The 21,480-nt window shown below is 43.6% G+C and overlaps 3 protein-coding genes across 3 annotated transcripts; 1 reads left to right on the top strand and 2 right to left on the bottom strand.

Annotated features, from left to right (window-relative positions):
* Positions 1-430: 430 nt before the first annotated feature.
* Positions 431-3,701, bottom strand: LOC101064369 (uncharacterized). Its single transcript, XM_003978054.3, has 5 exons — positions 3,351-3,701; positions 2,928-3,215; positions 1,873-2,118; positions 1,666-1,796; positions 431-1,583 (listed from the first exon to the last, which is right to left on the bottom strand). Exons 1-5 carry the CDS (start codon positions 3,409-3,411, stop codon positions 1,356-1,358), a joined length of 954 nt encoding a protein of 317 aa, XP_003978103.2. The 5' UTR covers positions 3,412-3,701; the 3' UTR covers positions 431-1,355.
* A 1,189-nt stretch (positions 3,702-4,890) lies between these two features.
* On the bottom strand, positions 4,891-12,117 carry kcnj10a (potassium inwardly rectifying channel subfamily J member 10a). Its single transcript, XM_003978053.3, has 6 exons — positions 11,979-12,117; positions 8,575-8,952; positions 8,245-8,456; positions 8,028-8,159; positions 7,617-7,794; positions 4,891-5,579 (listed from the first exon to the last, which is right to left on the bottom strand). Exons 2-6 carry the CDS (start codon positions 8,942-8,944, stop codon positions 5,173-5,175), a joined length of 1,299 nt encoding a protein of 432 aa, XP_003978102.3. The 5' UTR covers positions 8,945-8,952; positions 11,979-12,117; the 3' UTR covers positions 4,891-5,172.
* A 7,263-nt stretch (positions 12,118-19,380) lies between these two features.
* On the top strand, positions 19,381-21,479 carry pnp5a (purine nucleoside phosphorylase 5a). Its single transcript, XM_003978040.3, has 6 exons — positions 19,381-19,547; positions 19,912-20,081; positions 20,155-20,258; positions 20,329-20,504; positions 20,577-20,767; positions 20,868-21,479. Exons 1-6 carry the CDS (start codon positions 19,525-19,527, stop codon positions 21,083-21,085), a joined length of 882 nt encoding a protein of 293 aa, XP_003978089.1. The 5' UTR covers positions 19,381-19,524; the 3' UTR covers positions 21,086-21,479.
* Position 21,480: the final 1 nt, after the last annotated feature.

Here is a 21,480-nt window from a genome sequence, read left to right as displayed (position 1 = left end):
CCTCTCTGAAATGGTCAAATCTAGTAAATGATAACAGAGATGCCAGAACATTGATTTAATGTTCAGCTTTTCAGAAAGAATTATAATGACATGCTGAAGAAAATAGTTTGTCCTTAGAGATCTTAAAAATACATCATTTAATTCATTTCCATAGTACATGTACAATAATAACATTATTCAAAAGAAATTCCTGATAAGTCTACAGCCTGTTGTGTTATTACAGATGCAATGGATTTTAAAAAAGTGAATAATCTAAAATACTGAAGTCTGTTCTCACAAAATCTGCAAACGCACCCATGTCATTGTCCTTATTGTGGAAAAAATCTTGTAAAGCGCCCCAATAATTGTCCTTTCTCACTGTGTCCTTCTGTCCTTCACTTTACGATCTTGCATGATTTCAGCGTGATTTCCCTTTTGTCTCAAATTGTTGGCATCTCCTCTTGATGCGCTAGCTGCCTGCGCTCTGAAAACACTGTGACAAAGCCTTGTCTCCGGAGACAACACACAGCAATAAAACACCAGGGGCACAGGCAGGACACAGAACCATAACAAACCACATTTCAGCCAATCATTGATAAGATGGTTGAGGGTAGCCAATTTTTAATGTAATAGTTTTTAGTTCCTAGCTAGCACTTTTGATCACAAGAAGAATAAAACAAGACGTGTTCCTTTTGCATACAAGAATTTTCAATCAGCTGTAACTAACGAACTAAAATCGTAAATATATTGTATAAATTTACTCGGGAGTTAGCTGGAGCTTAGCCAGTGTAAACGGTAGCGTAGCACAGATCCACTTACAATTTCGGTGTGCATCAATGAAAGTTACAGAAACATGGGTGGGAGGAGTGAGGTGGTGCTGGTTTTTTTTGGAATTCTCTTCAAACATCAACAGATGTGGCATCATGCAGGAATGCATAGTGCACTTTGATCACCCTCATGAATGACCATTCTGTGTCCTTTCTGTGGTAAACTACCCTAACCAGTGTTGTTCCTGTAAGGCAAATGTGGTTAAACCCTGCACAACGGTCTTAATTAAGCTCAAAATGTGGCTTCGATTAAGTTCCCACACTGGTACAGTACTCTCTCAGGTGTCACTTGTTGAATTTTCACTACATATCTGCCATTTTTCCAATTTTGTCTGTCCGCTGTCCTCTATTACGCAGAGTTGCTTTTACATTTGTTTTTACATCATCTCTTCAAAGAAAGAACATTTCTCAACAAAAGCAAAATGCCACAGTTCTACAGGATTAGTCAGCCACACATTGTTTTAAAAATATATTCATATGGGCGAAAAAGTCACATCTGACTTTCCTTTTCAGAATCTTTTTTGACCTACCGAGGTCTTCACAACAGCTTTACACTTTCTGCAGCACACTGTACACAGTTTCAACCTCTAAGGGATTCTTTGGTTCTTCAGCCCCTCCCCCATCGCCAGCAGAACCGTTGGGTCCCTGCAGCATGTGATTCTGTGTGCTCTGTTCCTCAATGATGTTTTCATAAGTCACTTCAGACTGGCTGAGAGAGACTGAGCCCCTGGTTTCTGCTTCCGCTGGCTGGATATTCTGAGGAGGGCAGGCCTCCCTCTGCATGGTAATCAGAACCATTGCTAAGACTTTATTTTGCATCTTCAGGTCATCCTGGTGTTATCAAGGTAATTCAGCTTACCTGATGCTTAATAGATGGGGAAGTAGATTTTTTAGCTATCCAAATGAGTATTGCACATAGGATGACAGTGGGCCCCAGCAGTCCTGCATAGAGGTATAGTTGTGGTTCTGGTCTAGGCGAGTCGGTAAAACCTGAAAATGAACCCGATCAAAATCCTTCAGAACCACACGATGAAAGTTCACACACCAACAAGCACATCATACTCACACATCTGCTCCGAGATGTTGCTCGCACTGACATCGTTTCTCCCGATGCAGAAAACAGATCTGTATCCAGCTGATACAGTGAGGTTGACGGTCCTTAGGGAGCTCTCAGACGTTAGGCAAACGGACTCGTTGCAGACCGAGAACACCCAATCCTCCCAGACGGAGCAGTTAACCGCGATGAGGCACTGATCAGCCGACAGGTTGGAGTGCAGCGCTGACATTTGAATGACGGGTCTAGGAACAACATCTGACGTTGAAGGTAAGTTGTTAGTGTCCTCAAATGGCAACTGGTGTAAATCAGCCTTTGTCAACCACTACCTGGGGTTCGTACTAAATTATGGAAGGTGATCCTTTTTCTTCCCTTCCAATATTCTTGAAAGGAAATTATTGCACTTTTAGCACTTTTTTTTTTTTTTGCAATTTTTGTTTCTCACATTAATTTGTGTAATTTTACGTATGAAATATAATAAATCTTCTAGGAGATTTCTCAAATACAAACACTCAGAAATGACCTCTTTTTTAAATTTTAATTCAAATTGTCTGAACTCTGGTCTGGTCAAAAATATACTTTTTTTCCAAGTTTACTTTCACATTAAGTACAATAAATTTGACAAATCCTCTTTATTCCTGAAACATGAAGAAATTATTAAACTTCAGACAAGGACAAGAAGATAACAAAAACTAGGGCTGTTGAAACAAAACACTTTATCCAGATTCATGAAACAGCTTGATTCATTTAATTTAAAGTGCTAACTATTTATCTCTATCAAGATGGGCAACTCTAAGAAACATGTTTTTGGAAAGTCCGTAGGAAGTTTTCTCCGTGAGCACATCGGCGATGCTTCTGTAAATCTACAGTCGCAAAACACTACAGGTTAGGGTTTTATTGTTCCTTCCCAAGATGCAACACCTTTTTCTTTTTGTGTTTGTAGCTATCTGGACACAGAGTTGCTACTCCATATTAATTGTTATTAATTTAAACAAATCCACAGCAGCCATGTGACTGATCAGGTTATAAAATTCTATCATTTGAGAGCACACATAGAAAACGCTCACCTTGAACCACCAAATGGAATTCCTTGTCATCAACCTTCTCGTTCTTAACAACTGAAAGCTTGTAGATGCCGCTGTCACTCTCGTTGAGATTGTGGAGACACAATTCTATGTTCTTTTCACTATAATTCACCCTGTGTTTGTAGGCCTCTATTGTTTTATTACTGTTAACCACCAAGTTATTCTTGAAGGTCAATCTGATATCATATGGTGGAGCATCTCCAACTTCTACACAAAATGAGGCATTTTTCCCTCGGTAGTGCTGCATTGGGACCTTGGATATGTCAGCATCTGTAAAAGAACCTAGAATATTACTTTTGGAATTACTATATCACGGCTCTCTCATACCTCTAAAAATAGTCACAGAAATCACTTGACTGGCATTAAAGATGCAGTATTAGTAAGTTAGTTGAGGACTATTCTTACCGGCATTGCCCCAAAATCTCAGGAGAAGAAGTATTTTCAGGATGCTGAAGTCTGTGTTCATAATCAACGTGAGCAATGTTTGACAAAAGTGAAGCGAGTTTCCAAAAGATGAATGCGATCAAGCATACAAAATTTGAAAAAAAAAGAAAGAAATTCAGAGCCCTCAGGGAAAAGAGGATGCAGCTGCAACTTTCATTTCAGCCAATGAAGAGAAAGGTAAATTTTCTAAATTCAAAGAGGCCAGGCCTGAGCTAAACCTTTTTTAAATATAGAGAGGTCATATAGAGAAGCTGTAAACACGCACAAATTAGAGTTCTCAAATTTACACGTATCTGACGTTTCCGATGAAGATCATTTCCTGTTCTGTTGTAAACGTGGTTTTGTGGCAGCTGATCTCTTATATGCACCGGAGCACCTTTCAACAAACATCCTGCCTCTGCAAGCTATTGAAGTTTGATCTTAAATGTCTTTAAAATGGCAGGAGGGTGAGCATTTGACCTTAATGGTGTTCTCCCCACATGAGCTAAGGGGATTAGAACCTCCTTATAATTAGTGTTAATTAAGGCCTCACAGTAGACACGTGTTTGCAAGTTATTTTTACTATAGCAGGCACACTCGATGAGCACAAAGAACAGTTAGGCTGAAATTCAATGTTGGAGAACAATTTTATTCAAAGAACAACTTTAAAAATGTGCTTAAGTTAGGCCAGTGTACTCTGAGTCTATACAAATTAGGTTCTAGACTAACAATCAAGTGAATCCTCCCTTCAGATATGGAGACTAAAATCACTTCAGCTACTTTGAATACTTGGTTTGAGTGAAACAGAACACATTCAGTAGAGTTCAGTAGGTGCATTTAGTAGTATTAGAGTAGTATTTACAAAATTAAGTTAAGTCCTAAATACATGTTAAACACAAAGTTACTTGGTGGGACATTGGTAGAAACTACATATTCTGTATAAACTTTATGGAGGAAAAAAGATACAGCAGTGTTTTATACACAGGTGAACAAGTACACTTTCATATCCTACAGGTAGTGTTTATAAAAAGAGTTGTAACACACTCACAAAATGTCCACTTTCAAGTGCATGAATCCAAATAAAATCCATATAAAAATTAAACTTCTTACAGTGCATCAAGTGTCAAAGTTAGTGATGTTATTCCCTTAAACTTATGACAGTTTTCATCAAAGTTAAAGTGCTTTTAGTAGTGTTGTTAAGCATGTGCGTGCCTCGAAAACACAGAGAAACATTCATTCTAAAGAGCAAAACTTGATGGTACATAAAACACAATACAGTGCTGGTTAAAAAAAATTTTTTTACCACCTGTTGCACATATTACGTAATTAAAAAAATACTATTTAGTGACCATATTGACCCTTCTGTCAGAATAACCCTAGCTATGTATTGGCAAATGAGACGATATTTAACATGTATATGCCTAGACGGGGATAAAATCAAATTTAGGTAACTTTTTAGCAAAATCAAAACAGACCCTCTAGCAGTACACATACCACAGTTTTGAGAACATTGCCCTTGTCCTAAAAATGTAAGAATCTTCATCTTTTCAACATGAGATGTATTCAAGTTTCTTTGGAGAAAACAGAAGAGTTGATGTGTGGAGTACTTTTGCTGAGTTTTAAACTACCGTGTGTTAGCACCGATATTTGCATGTCCCCTCCGCTTCAGTTACACACGGTACATCTGTATGGTTTTGGGGGTACATATGGGTGGGCAGATTTTTTTGACACTGTCAGCTTGTGTAGTTTTCTTCTTGTCTGTGTCTGATCTAAGTTTCGCATCAGCTACCGCCAACTGCTTTCCTCACACGTTGCTAATTCGCACACATAGCGGGCTACTATCTCTAATACGTCTTTCTTTTCCCCTGTCTTCCCCTCTGTAGCTCTCTTCTAATCTCATCTTCTCGGTATCCATACCATTACCTTCCTTGGCTTGGTAATGAGACCCCTGTGACACAGGAATCGTTGACAGGGTTTTTTTGAAAAGGGGCGAGGTTTTTGTTTTGGCCACTTTGTCAAAGAAGGCGAAATCTGCGACATATTTTCCCGAAGGAGAGAGGGAGACCACAGGCGGAAACTCGTATCCCCAGAGTATTTCATCCGGGAGGTAAGACGTGCGAACCTGGCAGGTTGCAGAGGTCGGCTCAATGGTGGCACTCAGGATTACCAGAAGTTCAAAATCAGCCAGCTCTGGGTCTGCCCATTCACTACCTGGAGATAAACGGATACATTTTATAGCAGAAAATTACAATATTTTTGCCTCAAAAATACATGTGTAAATTGAGTAATTCATTCACATTACACCCTTTATTACAACACTATCAAGGTCAAATTCGAGTGGATTTTTTTATGAATCTGTAACTCCAGGTCATAATCTAGACAAAAAAAATTTCAAAACACAAAAACCTTTCCGCTCACAGATGGATTCCAGTAAAACATTCAATCTCATTCATAAAAATGACCACACACAACACAAGCCTGGCTTGACGCATGCAAACATAAATATTGAATGTTTTAAAAGCCTCTAGAATCAGTCCCACATCAGCTTCTACGAGGAAGACACCGGCTACATGGAGGACATGCCGGCTGGCGCTCAAACAAGCGCACACCTGCGTCAACAGGCCTTGCTCAGAATGTCGACTCATCTGTGTCATCTGTCTAAACAAGTCCTCGCCCAAAGACCGGACCTATAATCGTCGGCCCAGGGTAAAAAACACAGGGTTTCGCAACTGCTTGTACACACAGTTGGTCAATGGATTCTCCATTTTGGCCTAATTTGGGTGCTGCAAGATGCCTATTAAAGTCATCATCGAGAACATTGAAATACACATCTAAAAAGCTGCATTATACATACCTTATTGGTTGAGTTCCTCAACCAGACCTGAACATATCATCCCCTTTCCCTCTTGTTTTTTTATGCATTGACGTCAAACAGACCAATAAGTCAAGAGCCACGGAAAAAAAAAACTGCCTCTGCATTCAATTTACAGCTCTGCGTTAAAACAGACTGTGCTCAGATTCCAGCTCAGCAGTTTGGAACATTACTGTATAAACCTTTCTATGGCCCATCACTACAGCATCTTACCTTACACATGGAGCCAAAGCTCTATTCGTCCAAACCTTCGAGGAATGGGTAGGGTACGATACGTGACGGTACAACACCAGACACTTAACTCTTTATCAAAAGTGGCCCCACTTCTTTGCAAAAAAGGAAGTAGTACCCTTCTTACGGGGTTTAAAGATCTGACACTTTTAAATGTGGAAATAGAAGCAAAAGTAATATTGAGGTACTCATCATTATTACACGCATGTTGAGATCAGAGGCTAGCACCGTGATGGATCAGTTAGCACTGTCGTGCTCTCTCTCCAGGTATCCCCAATTTCCTCCCACTGTCCATAGATTTGGGGAGATGGTTTATTGGGTCAACTCTAAATTAACTTAAGAGGCCTCCCATTCACCCCTGTTATGGGAAAAATGTAGAAGATAATGTATGGATGGATGCTGACATCAGACATGTTCATGGGTCAGTTTAGAGCTCTTAGAGCAGTTGAGTGGATGTAGGAAAAGAGCAGGGAAAAAGGATTAACAGCCTCCAGAAGTTCCCAAACCCTATCCAAACTTTGAGAGGTGTTAGCACATATATTTCAGCATTCTTAACCCATTGATTATGGAGGTACTTTGTGCCCAGACTAAACCCTCCCTACTTAGTTAAATGAGGTGGTTTGTCAGGTTTATCACGAGCCCTTTTGAAAGCTTCATCACATGTGATTTTCCGGTTCATTTATCACTTATTTATCGCAAAAATTAAAAATAGTGCCAAAATGCAGCAACCAGAACAAGTCATCGTGGCCTCTGAACTGATTCCTCAGAGCCCCTGGGAAATGGATCTGCGCGGGCTTGTTGTCAGCACCCCAGACTGTGCAGCATTGTGCTCAAATGAGGAGGGTCGCAATCTCCCTCACGCACATTCCACCCAACGCTGTGCAGTCAGAGGCAGCCAAGCATGCAGCACATGACTATAAATAACAATACACCTACATGTACAAATATACTACATGTACACTCCTTCTGTCTAACACTGATGGCCACAGTATCATAACATTGCAATGGAGTCACTCTGAGGCCTATTGGAATATAAATACCGGATGTGTATCTGAACTATTAAAGCACCTGAGGCTAAAATGTGCTATTTTCTGCTGTAGAACGTATATTATGGCATTATGGCAAAGTCATTACTGCATGCCTACCTGTAGCTGCCCACTCCCTGAGGGGGCTGCTGTCATCTATGATATGGTAGAACGTTAGTGGGATGATGAGAAAGGGGCTATCGCTGGCTGTGTCCACCTGGAAAGGCACATTGCGCTGGTCTAGCCGCACCGTCTCGCCCTCCTTGGTCATGGATGTCTGAAGCAGCTTCCCCGTCACCTGGGAGCCAAGATGGAGTCAGTAAATGTTGCCAAGAGGTTGCAGAAGGCATCCTGTAACCGAAAGGCCCCAGGTTTAATACCCGAAATGGCCGATATCTGCGTCAGAAGCTGTTTGTCCTCTGAGTGGCGTAACCAAGTCATCATCTACATTCGCTCTGATACAGCATAATTTCCTTCTCGGTTTTTTGGTTATCGCAGGTAAACTTAACTCCATCTCCAAAATTTGCATACCTGACAGTCCAGCAACAGGCTTTTGCGCATGTTAGCCACTCGGATCATGAGGCAGGGAAGTCCCTCATGATGTGATACCACTGCGTGATGACTGAATTTCACCGTCTCACCTCTTTTTTTAGGACGAGCAACCTCAAAACATAAAAAAATGCATCACGTTGTATGACTAGATGATAAAATACAGTATAGTAGACTTGTCAAGTTTGGGATCTTGTACCTTTGCGAGAAAGGTTCCTGTGATGAAGATTTCCAGCACCATGGTGATGACCAACTGGAAGATGAGAAGGACAATGGCAACGGGACACTCCTCTGTGATGCACCGGAAACCGTAGCCAATTGTGGTTTGAGACTCCAGCGAGAAGAGGAAAGCTCCTGTCAGGGTCTTTACCTCCATGACACACGGGGTGTGGTTGGAAGGAGGGTTGAACTCTGGAGGTCCAGACAGAAGAAGGGATTGAGGAATGTTCTCTCAAGTACCTTTCAATGCAAATGATGTATCCGTCATCCTTCACTTAATTGAAAATAACTTTCAGCATTTAGCTTTTACCCTGCAGATCTCCATGCACCATCGCCACCAGGTACCAGAGCACTCCGAACACAAACCAGGTTCCCGCAAAGGTGGCAGAGAAGAGAAAGAACTTGTAGCGCCACTGCATATCCAGGAAAGTCGTCCACAGGTCGCGGAGGTAGAGGGCCCCTCGCCCGCTAACATGCTCGATGAGAACATTGCTTCGTCCATCTTTGGAGAGTACTCTGCGCCTCCTTCTCAGAGCGCCAGGGCCTCCAGCACCCATTGCTGAACCTCCATTGGTCTCTTGGGAACCTAGCAGAGGCTTGCTGACATCAGTCTGCGTCTGGGAGTGGCATACTTTCTGAGGAGAGGAGCTCCCAGATGATGGCGGCGTTGCTGAGGTCATGGCTGGGCCTGCAGGGGATTGGAGACGAGTCATATGGGCAGTAATGTGGTGTGACCGGATGAAAAGGTGCAGGATGTGCGAAAGACAGATGAAAGGAAACTTTTTCCAATTACATAAGAAGGAGAGGGGGATTAGAAGCTCATTTCCATCTGTTCAATGCACCTTTCTCTGGAGCCAGCTGGCCTTGTCAAAATAAAAGCCTCCTTTCAGCATGAAGGCACAGCTGGCCTTTCACATTAAAAACCTAAAGTGCAAGCACATGCTTGTTACAGAAGAGAGGCATTATCCTTGCATATCAATCAGAAATCCAAATTGTGGCAATCATGGAAGGTTGGAGTCTTAGTTCATTTTTGCCACCCAGCACCAGAGGACCTGTGTTGCCTGGGTTTCTTGTCCCAACTCTTATGAAAGACCTGAATGAGTCGCAGTGTGCCCCTGCTGCCATGCCAGCTACGTTCTTGTTCGGGTGGATAATAGTGACGCCCTGTGACAGAATGGCATGAGCGTGATTTTGAGAAAATGACCCCCCCCCCCCCCCGGTCTCACCCTCGGGTGCCATTGACACCTATTGTCCCTGCAACGACTGGCTCTGTGAGCAGTTTGAGCCCCACGAGCGTTGCACTCTCTTCCTACCCTCGCTCTCGTTCTTAACAGCGTTTTTCTTGTCTAAATCTGTCTCCTCTTTCCGGGGCAAACGTAACAAAAGCCCAAGGGCCGGGACAATCTGATACGCTCTGTCTTTCCTCATCCTTCCTAACCCTGCTCTCTCCCCGGTCTGTGATGGAGCCCGCACCGGGTGAATGAATGGAGATCTGTGTTGATGTCTGTGCTGTGAATGTTGAGAAGGGACGGGCTGGGGGCGGGTGAGGGGGAGAGCGGCGAAAGAGGCAGCATCAATGGGAGCCCCACGTGATTGGCCGTGTCCATCTCCAGTTTGACTCTCTTGTCCACACTCAGTAGAAACAGACATTTGCATTGGTTTGAAAAGTCGACATAACTCTCAGGTGGAAAGTTTGTGTGATTAGTTTCTGTGAGTCCTAACCTTGTGTTCCTCTGTTCCTCTAAAACTAGCACTATCAATGTGCCTGCAAAAGTTTCATCTGTCAAATAACTGAAGAGTAGATCAACTTAAAACAAGAGTAACTGCGGGCATTTGTAGCTGAAATTGTTATTTCCTCTCTGAGTTACAGTCAGAGCATGTTTATCTTTTTCTCTGACCATCAACCCCCTCTTTTCTGTTCCCCGTTTGCACAAAAATCCTTTGTTGCTGGATATGAAACAAAAGATACAATTGAAAAAATACAACCGAGGGAAAGAGGGACCAATTTACCCTGGGAGAGGAGAGAAAGCGAGAGAGAGTTTGCATGTGTGTGTGGTGGAGGCTACATTTGATGGTGTGTATTCAAGTGTACAGCAGTTGAAAGTGCAAGGAAGCAGGGAAGAAAGGGACGGAATTGGTTTTGGGTGACAAAAGCAGCAAAAGAGGCGGAGGTTAAGAAATATATGTGGAGGGAATGTAGAGGAAGCTGTTTGGCAACAAAGGTTGGACATTAGTATTCCAGAGGGGAGTGTAATCCCCACCACACAGTGTCCCAGTCCACTGACCACTGCCTTGAAGGACCCCCCAGCATTTGGCATTGAAAAGAGTCATTGCAGCATGATTGAATGAGGGGGCGACCGCTGTCCGGCGTTACAGTATGTGCCAAGGAGGCATCTGCACATCAGCCATGGCCAAACGAAACGCCTCATACACACACGGACATGTGTTATTAAGAGCTGTTATTAAGAGATAGCATCCTTCCTTTGTTCCAGTTCAACTTTCTTTATTGTTAGCTTTACAGAGCACAGAAAATACAACTTTAAGTAGCTACAACACCTCACAAACCTTTGCTCTGCCCATCATCTAGAGCTAAAGCTTTACCTTCTCTGTCATGATGCTATTTTATTTCCAATATTAGAGTAGAGTGAATTGAAGCACTATATAGGGACTGTGTGTATCAGGACAGCATTTGTAATAGCTGCTAACTTGTTCTTGTGCTAAAGGAGCGGTCCCTGTAGTTCATGCTGTAGGACTTCTGAGTAGTAGGCCACTGAAAAAATAACATTTTCAGGGTGTGTGTGTGTGTGTGTGTGTGTGGAAATATTTAATCACAAATACGTGGTTGTGAATAAAGCTAAAAACAATCTAACCACATCTGAGTGCTCGAAGGTGGCATGAAGCTGAGCTGTGAACACTTTTGTCATTTCCCGTGTAAAAAATTGCACATTATAGTCTGATGGAGACAAACAGCATGTGGAAAATAGTCATCTTTTGTGCAAAACTTCACAGGGAGCAATTATTTAGCTAATCAGAAGAGCGTAAATGTGCATCCAGTCTATCCATTTGAATTCCAACACCTCCCTCAACTTCCTCAGCCCAGATTTAGCACCAGAAGAGTTACAACCCTGACCTAAATTTAACAACAGGGAGCAGCAGGTGGCTACCATAGGCTGTAACTTAGCGTTGACTTTAGTAGCCAAATTTCTGTAAATCTGCCTGCCCCATTGTGCTCCGGCATTTATTTTTTCCTCAAGAGCTATGAGTTGTTTTGTTGTGGGGTCACGTTACACCTGAGGTTTCCTCAATTCTCCTTCCTCTCTTTACCTCTTTTTGTTTGTTAGGATGAAGTTACATTGTGCACCATAAGTGGTCAGTTGAGATCCATTCACTCACCTGTCTGAAATAAATTGGTATCTTCTCTAAAATGTGATACTTCAGTCCTTCTGATTACTCACAGATCACTCAGTAAATGTCAAAGTATTGTTTTTATTGATCTTGTGCTAATAAATGAAAATAATCTCTCACAAAAATGGCAAAATTTAGAAAAACCTCTGATTAGCACGACTGTTGAACTTGATGTAGGTTGGATTTCTAAAGCAAAGTGACACAGTTTAAATGTGGACATTGGGATGACGACTACATCAACAAATGAATCAGATCCCACGTTGAACTAATATTTTCCTGAATTTAAAGCAGCGTTTATGTGCCTCTTACCTTCTTGGAGACTTGGAAGTGTGCTCTGAAAGCCAAGTTCTACTTAGCTTCACAACGTAGGCAAGTTTAAAAAAACAGATAAACGCGCGGAAAGCAACAGCAAAAAGTTTCTCCAACGTGCGGTGCGCTCGCCAGCAGCGCTAGCATCTTTCAGCCGCTTTCAGATTTTGTCACCTCAAAATAAAATTAAAAAAAAACCCCTCAAAGACAAATGTAGGAATATCGTCAGAAGAGAAGGTCTGAGAAGTGAGCAGCGGTCAGTTGGTGTCTCCCAGCACGCTGGTACTGGCAGTACCGGTTCTGGCTCACTGTTACTGGGTCATTATGTAATCAGATGAGGACAGTTTGCATTTCTTCTGTTTTCTTCTCGGATGTGGAGCCGTGAGGAAGACATAAGTCCTTGGACAGGGGAAAGTTAAAGAAGCCAGTGCTGTCCACTCCTCCGGGACACACGCCTCTGTTCCTGCACTCCTTTATAAGCCCTAAAGTGTTCGACAACCGCTGTTTCACGACATTTTTAATTCATTAATTCAACTCTCCTCCCAGCCTGTCCTCCTACCCTCCCTCGCCGCGTCTCTCCCTCACTGTACGCTATAAATGGGCCCCTTTGTTGTCAGGTCTCCTCCGCTGTTTCGGCCTTTTGTCAACTTTCTCATGTCAACGTTTGATGGTCAGAAGATACAAACGGGGAAGTTGTTGCACTTGCAGCAGAGGTTTTTACAAACCAGCAATAGAAAGAGAAAAAAACCCACAATCACAACAAGGCTCTTTTCTTGGGTACTTGGCCGCTTGCTGTTTTGCATTGGCCAGCGTGCAGTGAATGGATAATGTCGGTGCGTCTCTGTGAGGCTGTGCCATGTCCGCCTGAGTGGAGGGGGACCCAATGGGGTGTTTGCAAGTGTGTACGGCCCTGCTGTGAATGGACACTGCAGGGTGAATTCCAAGTTGCTACCAATAGTCCTAACGAGAGTAATATCGCTTATTTTGGTAACTCAAGGCAGCAGGATACATGATTGGTAGAAGGCAAGTAAGGTGTGATGGTCTGGACAGTGTTCCTTAGGGACACCAAGGGTCTTCCATCCATGTGGATGTTACTTTGACATGTACCACCTACCTAGCTATTGTTGCAGACCATGTATACCCTTTCTTTGAACCCGTATTCTCTGGTTTCGGTGACCTGGTTTAGCAGTGTAACGCACCGTGTAAAAATTGTTCAGGAGTGGTTTTAAGGTGTATTTTGGTCTTCAAATCCCCCAGATTTCAATCCACATGAGAACCTGTGCTTGTTAAATAAGTCCCATTCATGGACACTCAAACAGACAAAGAATGGAACTTAAAGGATCCTCTGTTAATATTTGGTGCAAGACAACCCAGGACACCTTCGGGGTCTAGAGTTCATGCTTGAATGGCTGTTTTGACAGTGAAGAGGGGACCAACATAATACAAGGTCAGGTTTTGATGACAATCCAGATTCATTAAATGCTTCTGGTTTTTAGTCTGGCAAAACCAGAGGCCATCTTTGAAAATCTGGCATTAGTCAAATTGTAGTTCTGATTTTGCCAACTGTTTTCATGAAAACACGGCTCCTTTGGTATAAAAGACATTTTAACTTTTTCCAAAATATTGGACAAGCCTAGTATTTTTTCTAGACCACCTTTGAACTTTGGTTTGCCAGGGTTAAATTTACCGTATGTCCAGATGAGAGTCCCCAGGCAGGGCGCAGATGCATGAATCTGCAGCTGGGACATGGCGTACAATGAGCCCGGCGCTGCGCAATATCGGGCCCGGCTGGTTTCACACGCACATCAATCTGTGGGGCCCCTCCAACTTGCCAGGGGGTGTTGTTCGCCCCTTAATACCCTCCCCCGTCCTGCGGAGATTGGGGCTCCCCTTTTCCACAGCAATGGGGCCCTTCGACTGTGGGGGCCCAGATTATATGTGACTGTTTACCTTCGTAGTGACGATTTTAGGAGAAAAAGGTTGAGGGTTGTCCTCGCCTTCCCCGGGTGGGGAAGCATCAGCTAATAAATAGGAAAACAAACTTGGGCAGAGCTGCATGGTGGTCCTTTACTACACTTGCATTTTATGTGTTTACACCACTAGATTTTGATAGTGGGTTGGTCTTCAGAAAACCGGAGGGTCCAGTTAAAATAAAAAAACAAAAAACACGTTCCCCTTTTTCTCAGTTTCAGCACTTTTCTGTGACACGGAGGACGGCAACTCAGTAGTCTGTCAGGAAAGCTCGAAGCTTTCCCCAAAATGTACGTGACTGGGAAGGTAGGGGGTTTGCGCTGTTTTGCAGGCTTGACTATCAAGGACATATATAGCAGAGGTTTTGATAGTTTTTAGGGAACGCTGTTTGTGCTAGGTTGCTGAACCCAGTCTCCTATAACATGCTAGCATGCATTACAGACACTAACATTAATGTTAGCCTGTTAACGTGGGGGGGGCTGGCAATAGGGAGAGGTAACTGGCGGGAGTCTCCTCTACCTGCTCCTCGGAGCATTTCTTAGCGAATTTACTGTAAATGAAATGCTGCAATTCTTTGCCACATTGATGTTTCATATCTGATGTTTCATATCTGAAGATTCTATTGTTTCCAGGGGCCCGTTTCAGAAAGCAGGTTTAACAAAAACCCTGAGTTCATCTACCCTGAAATAAAGGAAACTGGGTTTTTCTTCGGTCTCAAGCCAGTTCAGCGTAACACTAAGTCAGTTTAAAATTTAAATCCATGTTTTCTCATTCTTGAGCTTCCAGTTTTGTTAGCATGTGGGCTCAGCACACCTCACCAGTATCCCCAGTATTTGAGGCCCAACTGCAACACTGTTTTCTCTGCAGCTGCAGTTCCCTTTCATTTGCTTTTTCTCTTAAGCAGTTGAGACACTTTTGAAGATACTTATTTGACAACACACTGGAAACTAGATACATGTAGCAAGTGACTCGGTCCATTGAAGGCGAAGATCAGAATCGAATCATGTTGATTTTGCAATGTGAAAAACAGACTTGGAAGAAATCGCATTAGCACCACTCAATCTAACTGTTAGGGTTACTGCCTTCAAAGGTTTAGGAAAGTTTTACCCAGAATAGTTTGGGTTTTTCAATCACATGTTGTCATCTTACTTTCATTCTCAACTTCCTCTCCTTAACATCCCCCCACATACACACACAAATTCACCTGTTTGTTTTTTCCTTCCCGCCTCCACATGATTTCTGAAGCTGCGTGCTGCTCAACACTGAAATCTTTCCTCCACCTAGTGGCCGTTTCTCACACATGCGCGCTCATGAAAGACCCCCTCGTGTCCTCCACCAAGTTTTTCAGTGCGGTTGGCTTGTTTTGATTCGATCAGGAAGTGGCCTCATTGGTGGTGTGGGCAAGGAAAAGTGGCCTTCAAGGCTTTGACTGCTTTTTTTATTAATGGGATGAGTCAATTGTGTTATTATAACATTTCCGACGGGAATTAACAAGTTAAAAGACATTAAAATAGTCTCTAGAAGTGCCTTTTTTCACTTGAGAAGCATTGCAAAGATCAGGAAACTACTGACGCGGCATATAAGTTAGTCCAGCATTTGTTGCCCATTAAATCTAGAATCATTTTTAAAATTCTTCTTCTGACCTCAGAGGCCTAGCTCCATCCTACCTGGAGGAGCTAGTGACGCCTTATAATCCCAATAGACCGCTCCGCTCTCAGAATGCTGGTCTACTTGTGGTTCCCAGAGTCTCTAGGAGTAGAATGGGGGCCGAGCATTTTGGTACCAGGCCCCTCTGCTGTGGAACCAGCTCCCTGTCCAGGTACAGGAGGCTGACTCCATCGCTACTTTTAAGATTAGACTTAAAACCTTCCTCTTTGAATAAGCTTATTGTCAGTAATTGTGTGGTTCCAATTATTATCCTAGACATTATTATCATATTTAGAGGGTCGTCTAATCATTAGGTTAACATCTTAGTAATTCTGCTATAGGCCAAGGCTGCCCGAGTCCAAAAACATGATCACCTGACAGACCTCTGATAAAAAGAAACCTGTTAGAGGAAAACGTCTGACAGCAATGAAATTTGTGAACTCTGCAGATATGTGTGACATTACGTTATACTGCAAACAAGAGGGTTCAGAGATCAGAGATCAACTGGATTTATGGAGGGCATTCAAAACATGGAAGCATTTTTAAGTGTGTCTTCATAACCCAGAAAGCATCCTCACACACACACACACACACACACACACAAGCAGTATGGAATCATCTGTTCAAATCACAAGATAAGCTTTTTTTTATCTTTATGTTCTTTCTCAGTTTCAGCTCCCATTTTGCTGTCACTTGTCATTAAATGTTATATTGCGCACTAAACCAAGAGGTTGGTCACATGTTTGATTTACCAGTCACATTTTGTCGCCGGAGTTGTGCAATTCCCAGGAAGAGGGACTCAAGCTTTTACGACCCCAACAATCCGATTCTGGTGCTGACTGGGTTTAGTGCTCTACTTTGTCTCTGTCACTGATTAACTTTGGCCGTCACAATGATGCGATAAAATGAGGCACTTTACAAGGAACTAACAGTAAAATTCTAAAAACCCAGGCTTGCAGGGGGAAAATAACAGCATCACGCATCCTTTCTTGACGCATCTGCAGTTTTGTAATTTTACTGCAGAACCTGTACCTGGACAATGTGTTGCATTTCCAGTTATCAGTTTATTTCAATCTAAAGGGCACAAAACATCCTGAGAATTACAGAAGGTCGTGTACTTTGTTTACAACTGTTGGATAAAGCTCAAAATTTCTGGGACGCGTTCACTGAATTAGAGTATAATTGATGTATTTGGCTCTATAAAAGCAAATAAATCCAGTGTAGTCAAATACTGTTTTTCATTTAATGGAAAATTGATGTAAATAATGATGCGGGTCCCTCTCCACGAGTGCTTCGGGTGTCGTTGTTGACGTTTTAGCGCCTCATGTTACGCCGTGAAAAGCTGTGTTGAAGAAGCGACTCTCCATCCGGCAGGTTGTTTGCTCGCGGGGTCACAGTGTCATCGCACTGTTGTTGACGCTTCCATGTGGACCCGCGAACGCCTGTTACATATGCCATGTTGAGATGTTCTATTCTTCCCTGGAGCATAAATTGAGCAACCAGGTATTGTTGAAGGGCAGTTATCACAGGTTTCTTTTATTGCAGTGTTATGGTGCCACCCATAGCTGCGAGTTCAGGCGACTGGAACACAGAACTAGCATGCGGAGAGGTCGAAGTCAGTTATCTTCTTCTTCTTGAGCTTATCTTTGAAAGGGAAGATGGTCTCATTCGCTCGAGTGTGTTCGGAAACACTAACAATGCCATGAACAGCCAAGTTTACAAGCTCGGTGGTTGTAAAGGGGGGTTATTGTCTAGGGTCATTGTGAACCCGACGGGATTGAGCTGCTGCGCTGCGGGTCAGCCGGTCAAAACTGTTATGTAATCTCTGGAACGCAGCCTTCGACTGTTATCAAACAAACAACGCTGGAAAAGAGGCCTGATAAAGGAGACCTTGAATGTGACATTAAAGGGTTTCATTATTTATGCAGGTTTCCCTCATATTTAAGATCTGCATTTCCTTCGGGCGATCTCATGACTGGCATGAGAAGATGCCAACTGATCCGTAACATTCCAGCAGTTCCAGTACCCACAGCTATGTACCTCTGAGAACCTGTTATGTCCCAGTTCACATGCCTGCCTGTTTAGCGCTTTCTCACATTTAAAACAAGAGTGAATGTTTAACCCACTGCAAGTTAGGCTCTTTACCCTGACCATAAACATACCGGTCGGTAGGTCATTTTGGGCCTAAATTGGTGTTGTCGAGAGGCCCCCGATTGGCGAAAATGTGCCGCCACAGGGGCTACAGGTACCTTAGTTTAAATTAAACAGTAATTTAAATTTAACCTTTGTCTTTAACCTTCAACCAATAGCACGTCTCCAATACTGAGCCATAGCCAAACTGTTCAGACAAAGGGAACTCACAGGCCCTGTTAGCATACTGGTGCATCAATAACACGAGGGTCAAGGGTTGAATCGCTTCAAGATGAAAATCATTGATTTAAATGTTAAATACTCTCACTTATTTCAGAAGTGGTTGATAACCCTGTTTTAATTTCACAAAACACAAACTGTAGGAGGAGCTAGCGAGACTACGGCGCAGAGTTTCTCGTCGAGTCCCCAGCAACCTTGATGTTATATAGTTTGGATGCAGGAATCCCTGGAGCACAGGTACAAGCAGAATTCATAAAGTATTGCTGGAATTTCTCCTTCACTTGAAAAAAAACGATCCACAAGAAATGTTCCAACTATATATAAAGGCAATCTGCTGTAAAGTGGGTATTTATCGAGTTATCCTATATTCATGCAGGTCACAGGACTGCTGTAACGAGCAACACCGCTCTAAACGTGTCATAACGAAGTTACTCTTTCATTCCCGAGCCCTGTGGTCCGGGGTCAGACCTGGTAATGCCGTGAGAAGTTGAGAAGTGGCAGCTCGCTTTAGATCTGGCAGATTTAACAGATCAGATTAAAAAACATCAGGTGACTAGTGTGAAACGCAACTCGGGATGTGTGACACGACGGCCCGCTAAGTCTGCTGACACTGAGTCTCATGCATGACTAAGTACCACAAATCTCTTAGGGAGGTTTTAGCACGTTAGCGGACATGTCAGTGTACGGGTTTTTTTTAAAAACATCCCAGAAATGGAATAAAATGGAAGTCTGTTTGTTTGTTGTTATGCAGCCAACCCCTAAATGGTGCTGTCAGGCAGACTGACACTGACATGCTCCATCAACCCATGATTTCACTGTTTTTAAGCATGTCATCGCATAAACATGGTAACAAGAGGTGCACACGGGCTTAGGCAACGTGATTGCCACGTTTTTCCGAGCCATCGTTAATGCTATTATGATTCGCCGTCAATGCTTGAAGTTGGTCAAAAATGCTTAACGCGATGCCAACACGCAAGCAGCACGATGCGACACGTAAATAGGTCGCTGACATCAATGGATTGTCCCGTGTGAAACGTGTGAGACAGAAGATGCCCGCCCTATTAGCCCAACACACACGCACACACAGACACACATAGCACCAGGAAGTGAAAACCAAACCCCAGAGTGGTTGGTTTGTTGTTTCAAAAAATTATAATAAAACTGATGCAATCTGCTTTTGGACAGGAAGTTGAGTCAGTAAAAGGAGGATGTCCTGGGATTTGCACCAATCACTGCTGGGTAGAGTCGTCAGGTGGTGCGGTGGTGCCAAATATGGCTGATGTTCCTTTTCCCTTCCATTCAGGCTGTTGAGGGTGTGTCGTGGCAGCTAATCAGGTTGCAGCAAGCAAGCGCGGTTCCCCATGATAAGAGGAGGAGTGCAGGAGGGGAGGGGCTTGGGTCTATAAATAGGACTAGAACAGGCCCACAAAGCAGGAACCTGAAGACTCGGACGAGAACTGAATCTCATAAGCCTTTTTACTCTTTGACATTTTAGCTTTTTCCCCAGTTTGGATCTTTGTTTTGTTTTCTTGCGGTTTGTTTATTTTGAATTCCCAACATGTTTTCAGAGCCAAACGGCGGGTAAGTAACTTATTTGATGCTTGAGCGTTGAAACGCATGGCCCACATGGGCCAGTTGGTGAAACGGGTACAATAAAAAATACTCGACAGGATGTCAGTAAATTGCTGAGGATCAGTGAAAAGGCTGTCTTGTTGAGCTTTGCAATGAGTAGTTTATGATTTTAGTCAACTTTAGTGATCCCCAAACTCTTTATTTAAACATGTTTCTCCTGTGAAAAATGTTTAAGATCAGATGAATCAGAGTGGATTAGAAATCGCCCACCAATGACGTGGCGTATCCTCATGATGTGTGACGCTGTGATCTGGGTCCGATGATGGCAGCATGTGTGAATATGGCCTTGAATTTGAGATTTGTGTCCATCTAGTTACAGCTATGAAGACTGCAAGGCCACCGCCGACTGGCTGCTGTCTCAGACAGACATTCGACCTTTGGTGGGCATCGTGTGCGGGTCGGGGCTCGGAGGACTGGCCAACATGCTTAAGGACCAGGTGGTGTTCAACTACAAAGACATCCCCAACTTTCCCCAGAGCACCGGTGAGTTCCGTCGGTCCGTCAGAACCTGATTCAGACCCCAAGTCAGGTTTACTGACTGTTTCACTCTCCTCAGTGCACGGGCACGCGGGGCGGCTGGTGTTCGGCACTCTGAAAGGGAGGCCATGCATCTGCATGCAGGGGCGGTTTCACATATACGAGGGCTACCCGCTCCAGAAGGTGGGTGTGTTCCACGGGGATTCAGAGCCAACCTAAACCTCCCTCAGCTAAATGGAACATTATGTTCTAGATCACGCTGCCCATACGTATCTTCAAGCTGCTCGGCGTTAAGACGGTGATGCTGACCAATGCCGCGGGAGGTCTCAACCAGGACTACAAAGTGGGAGACGTCATGATCATCAAGGATCACATCAACATGCCGGGTTTTGCGGGCAACAATCCGCTGGTTGGACCCAACGATGAGAGGTATCTGGTGTGTTTACGCGCTAATATTTGAGTATTCGCGGTCTCATTTGCCCGAACTCTCCCGTCTCCCAGGTTTGGCGTGCGATTCCCCTGCATGTCCGACGCCTACGACAGAGAGCTGCAGCAGCTCGCCATGGACGTGGGGCTGGAGCTCGGCTACGGCGACTTCCTGAAGGAGGGGGTGTACTGCGTCCTGGGCGGCCCCTCCTTTGAAACCATCGCCGAGTGTCGCATGCTACACCGGATGGGCGCCGATGCAGTTGGTGAGCATTGGCTTAGAAATATCAATCAGACACGGGTGACCACCACGAGCGGAAGCAACAATTATTTTTACGTTGCTAAGAGTCTCCGTATCCTCTCCAGGCATGAGCACGGTCCACGAGGCGATCACAGCGCGCCACTGCGGCATGCGTGTCTTTGCCCTGTCCCTGATCACCAACCAGGCCGTCATGGACTACGAGAGTAAGGAGAAGGCCAACCACGAGGAGGTCCTCCAGACAGGGAAGGACCGAGCAATGCAGCTGGAGCAGCTGGTGTCCACCATAGTGATCCGAATCGAGCACAGCAACAACTACGCCTAAACCAAGACCCCGGAGAAAACTCCCGCCGGGTTATGGTTTTGACGAGGGAAAAAAACGAATCCAATTTTAATCGTAGGTCAAAAAATGATCAAGCGGTGGTCTCCAACACGGCGTCTTCGCTGCCTTTGCATTCCTGGAACGACTGCGGATGAACTTCAGCTTTTTTTTTTAACCTATCGCACTTTTTATTTGAAATGATCGACTTGTACAAACGTAAGGAACAAAAATCTGCTGTAAAATATCTTAATTCTGTAAAGTTGGTGTGTACATGGTCTTAAACTGTATTTTATTGCGGGTTTTTTTTAAAGTATTAACATGAATAGCAAACATATTATTTATTCCCAAGTTTATATTCTTTCACCTGTGGAGAAAATAAAACAATTAACACAGAAAAC

This window comes from Takifugu rubripes, chromosome 8 (assembly GCF_901000725.2).
Source record: "Takifugu rubripes chromosome 8, fTakRub1.2, whole genome shotgun sequence".
In the NCBI taxonomy this organism is placed as follows: domain Eukaryota; kingdom Metazoa; phylum Chordata; class Actinopteri; order Tetraodontiformes; family Tetraodontidae; genus Takifugu; species Takifugu rubripes.
The sequence above is the reverse complement of the archived record's forward strand: the minus strand, read 5'-3'. Positions and strand labels throughout refer to the sequence as shown.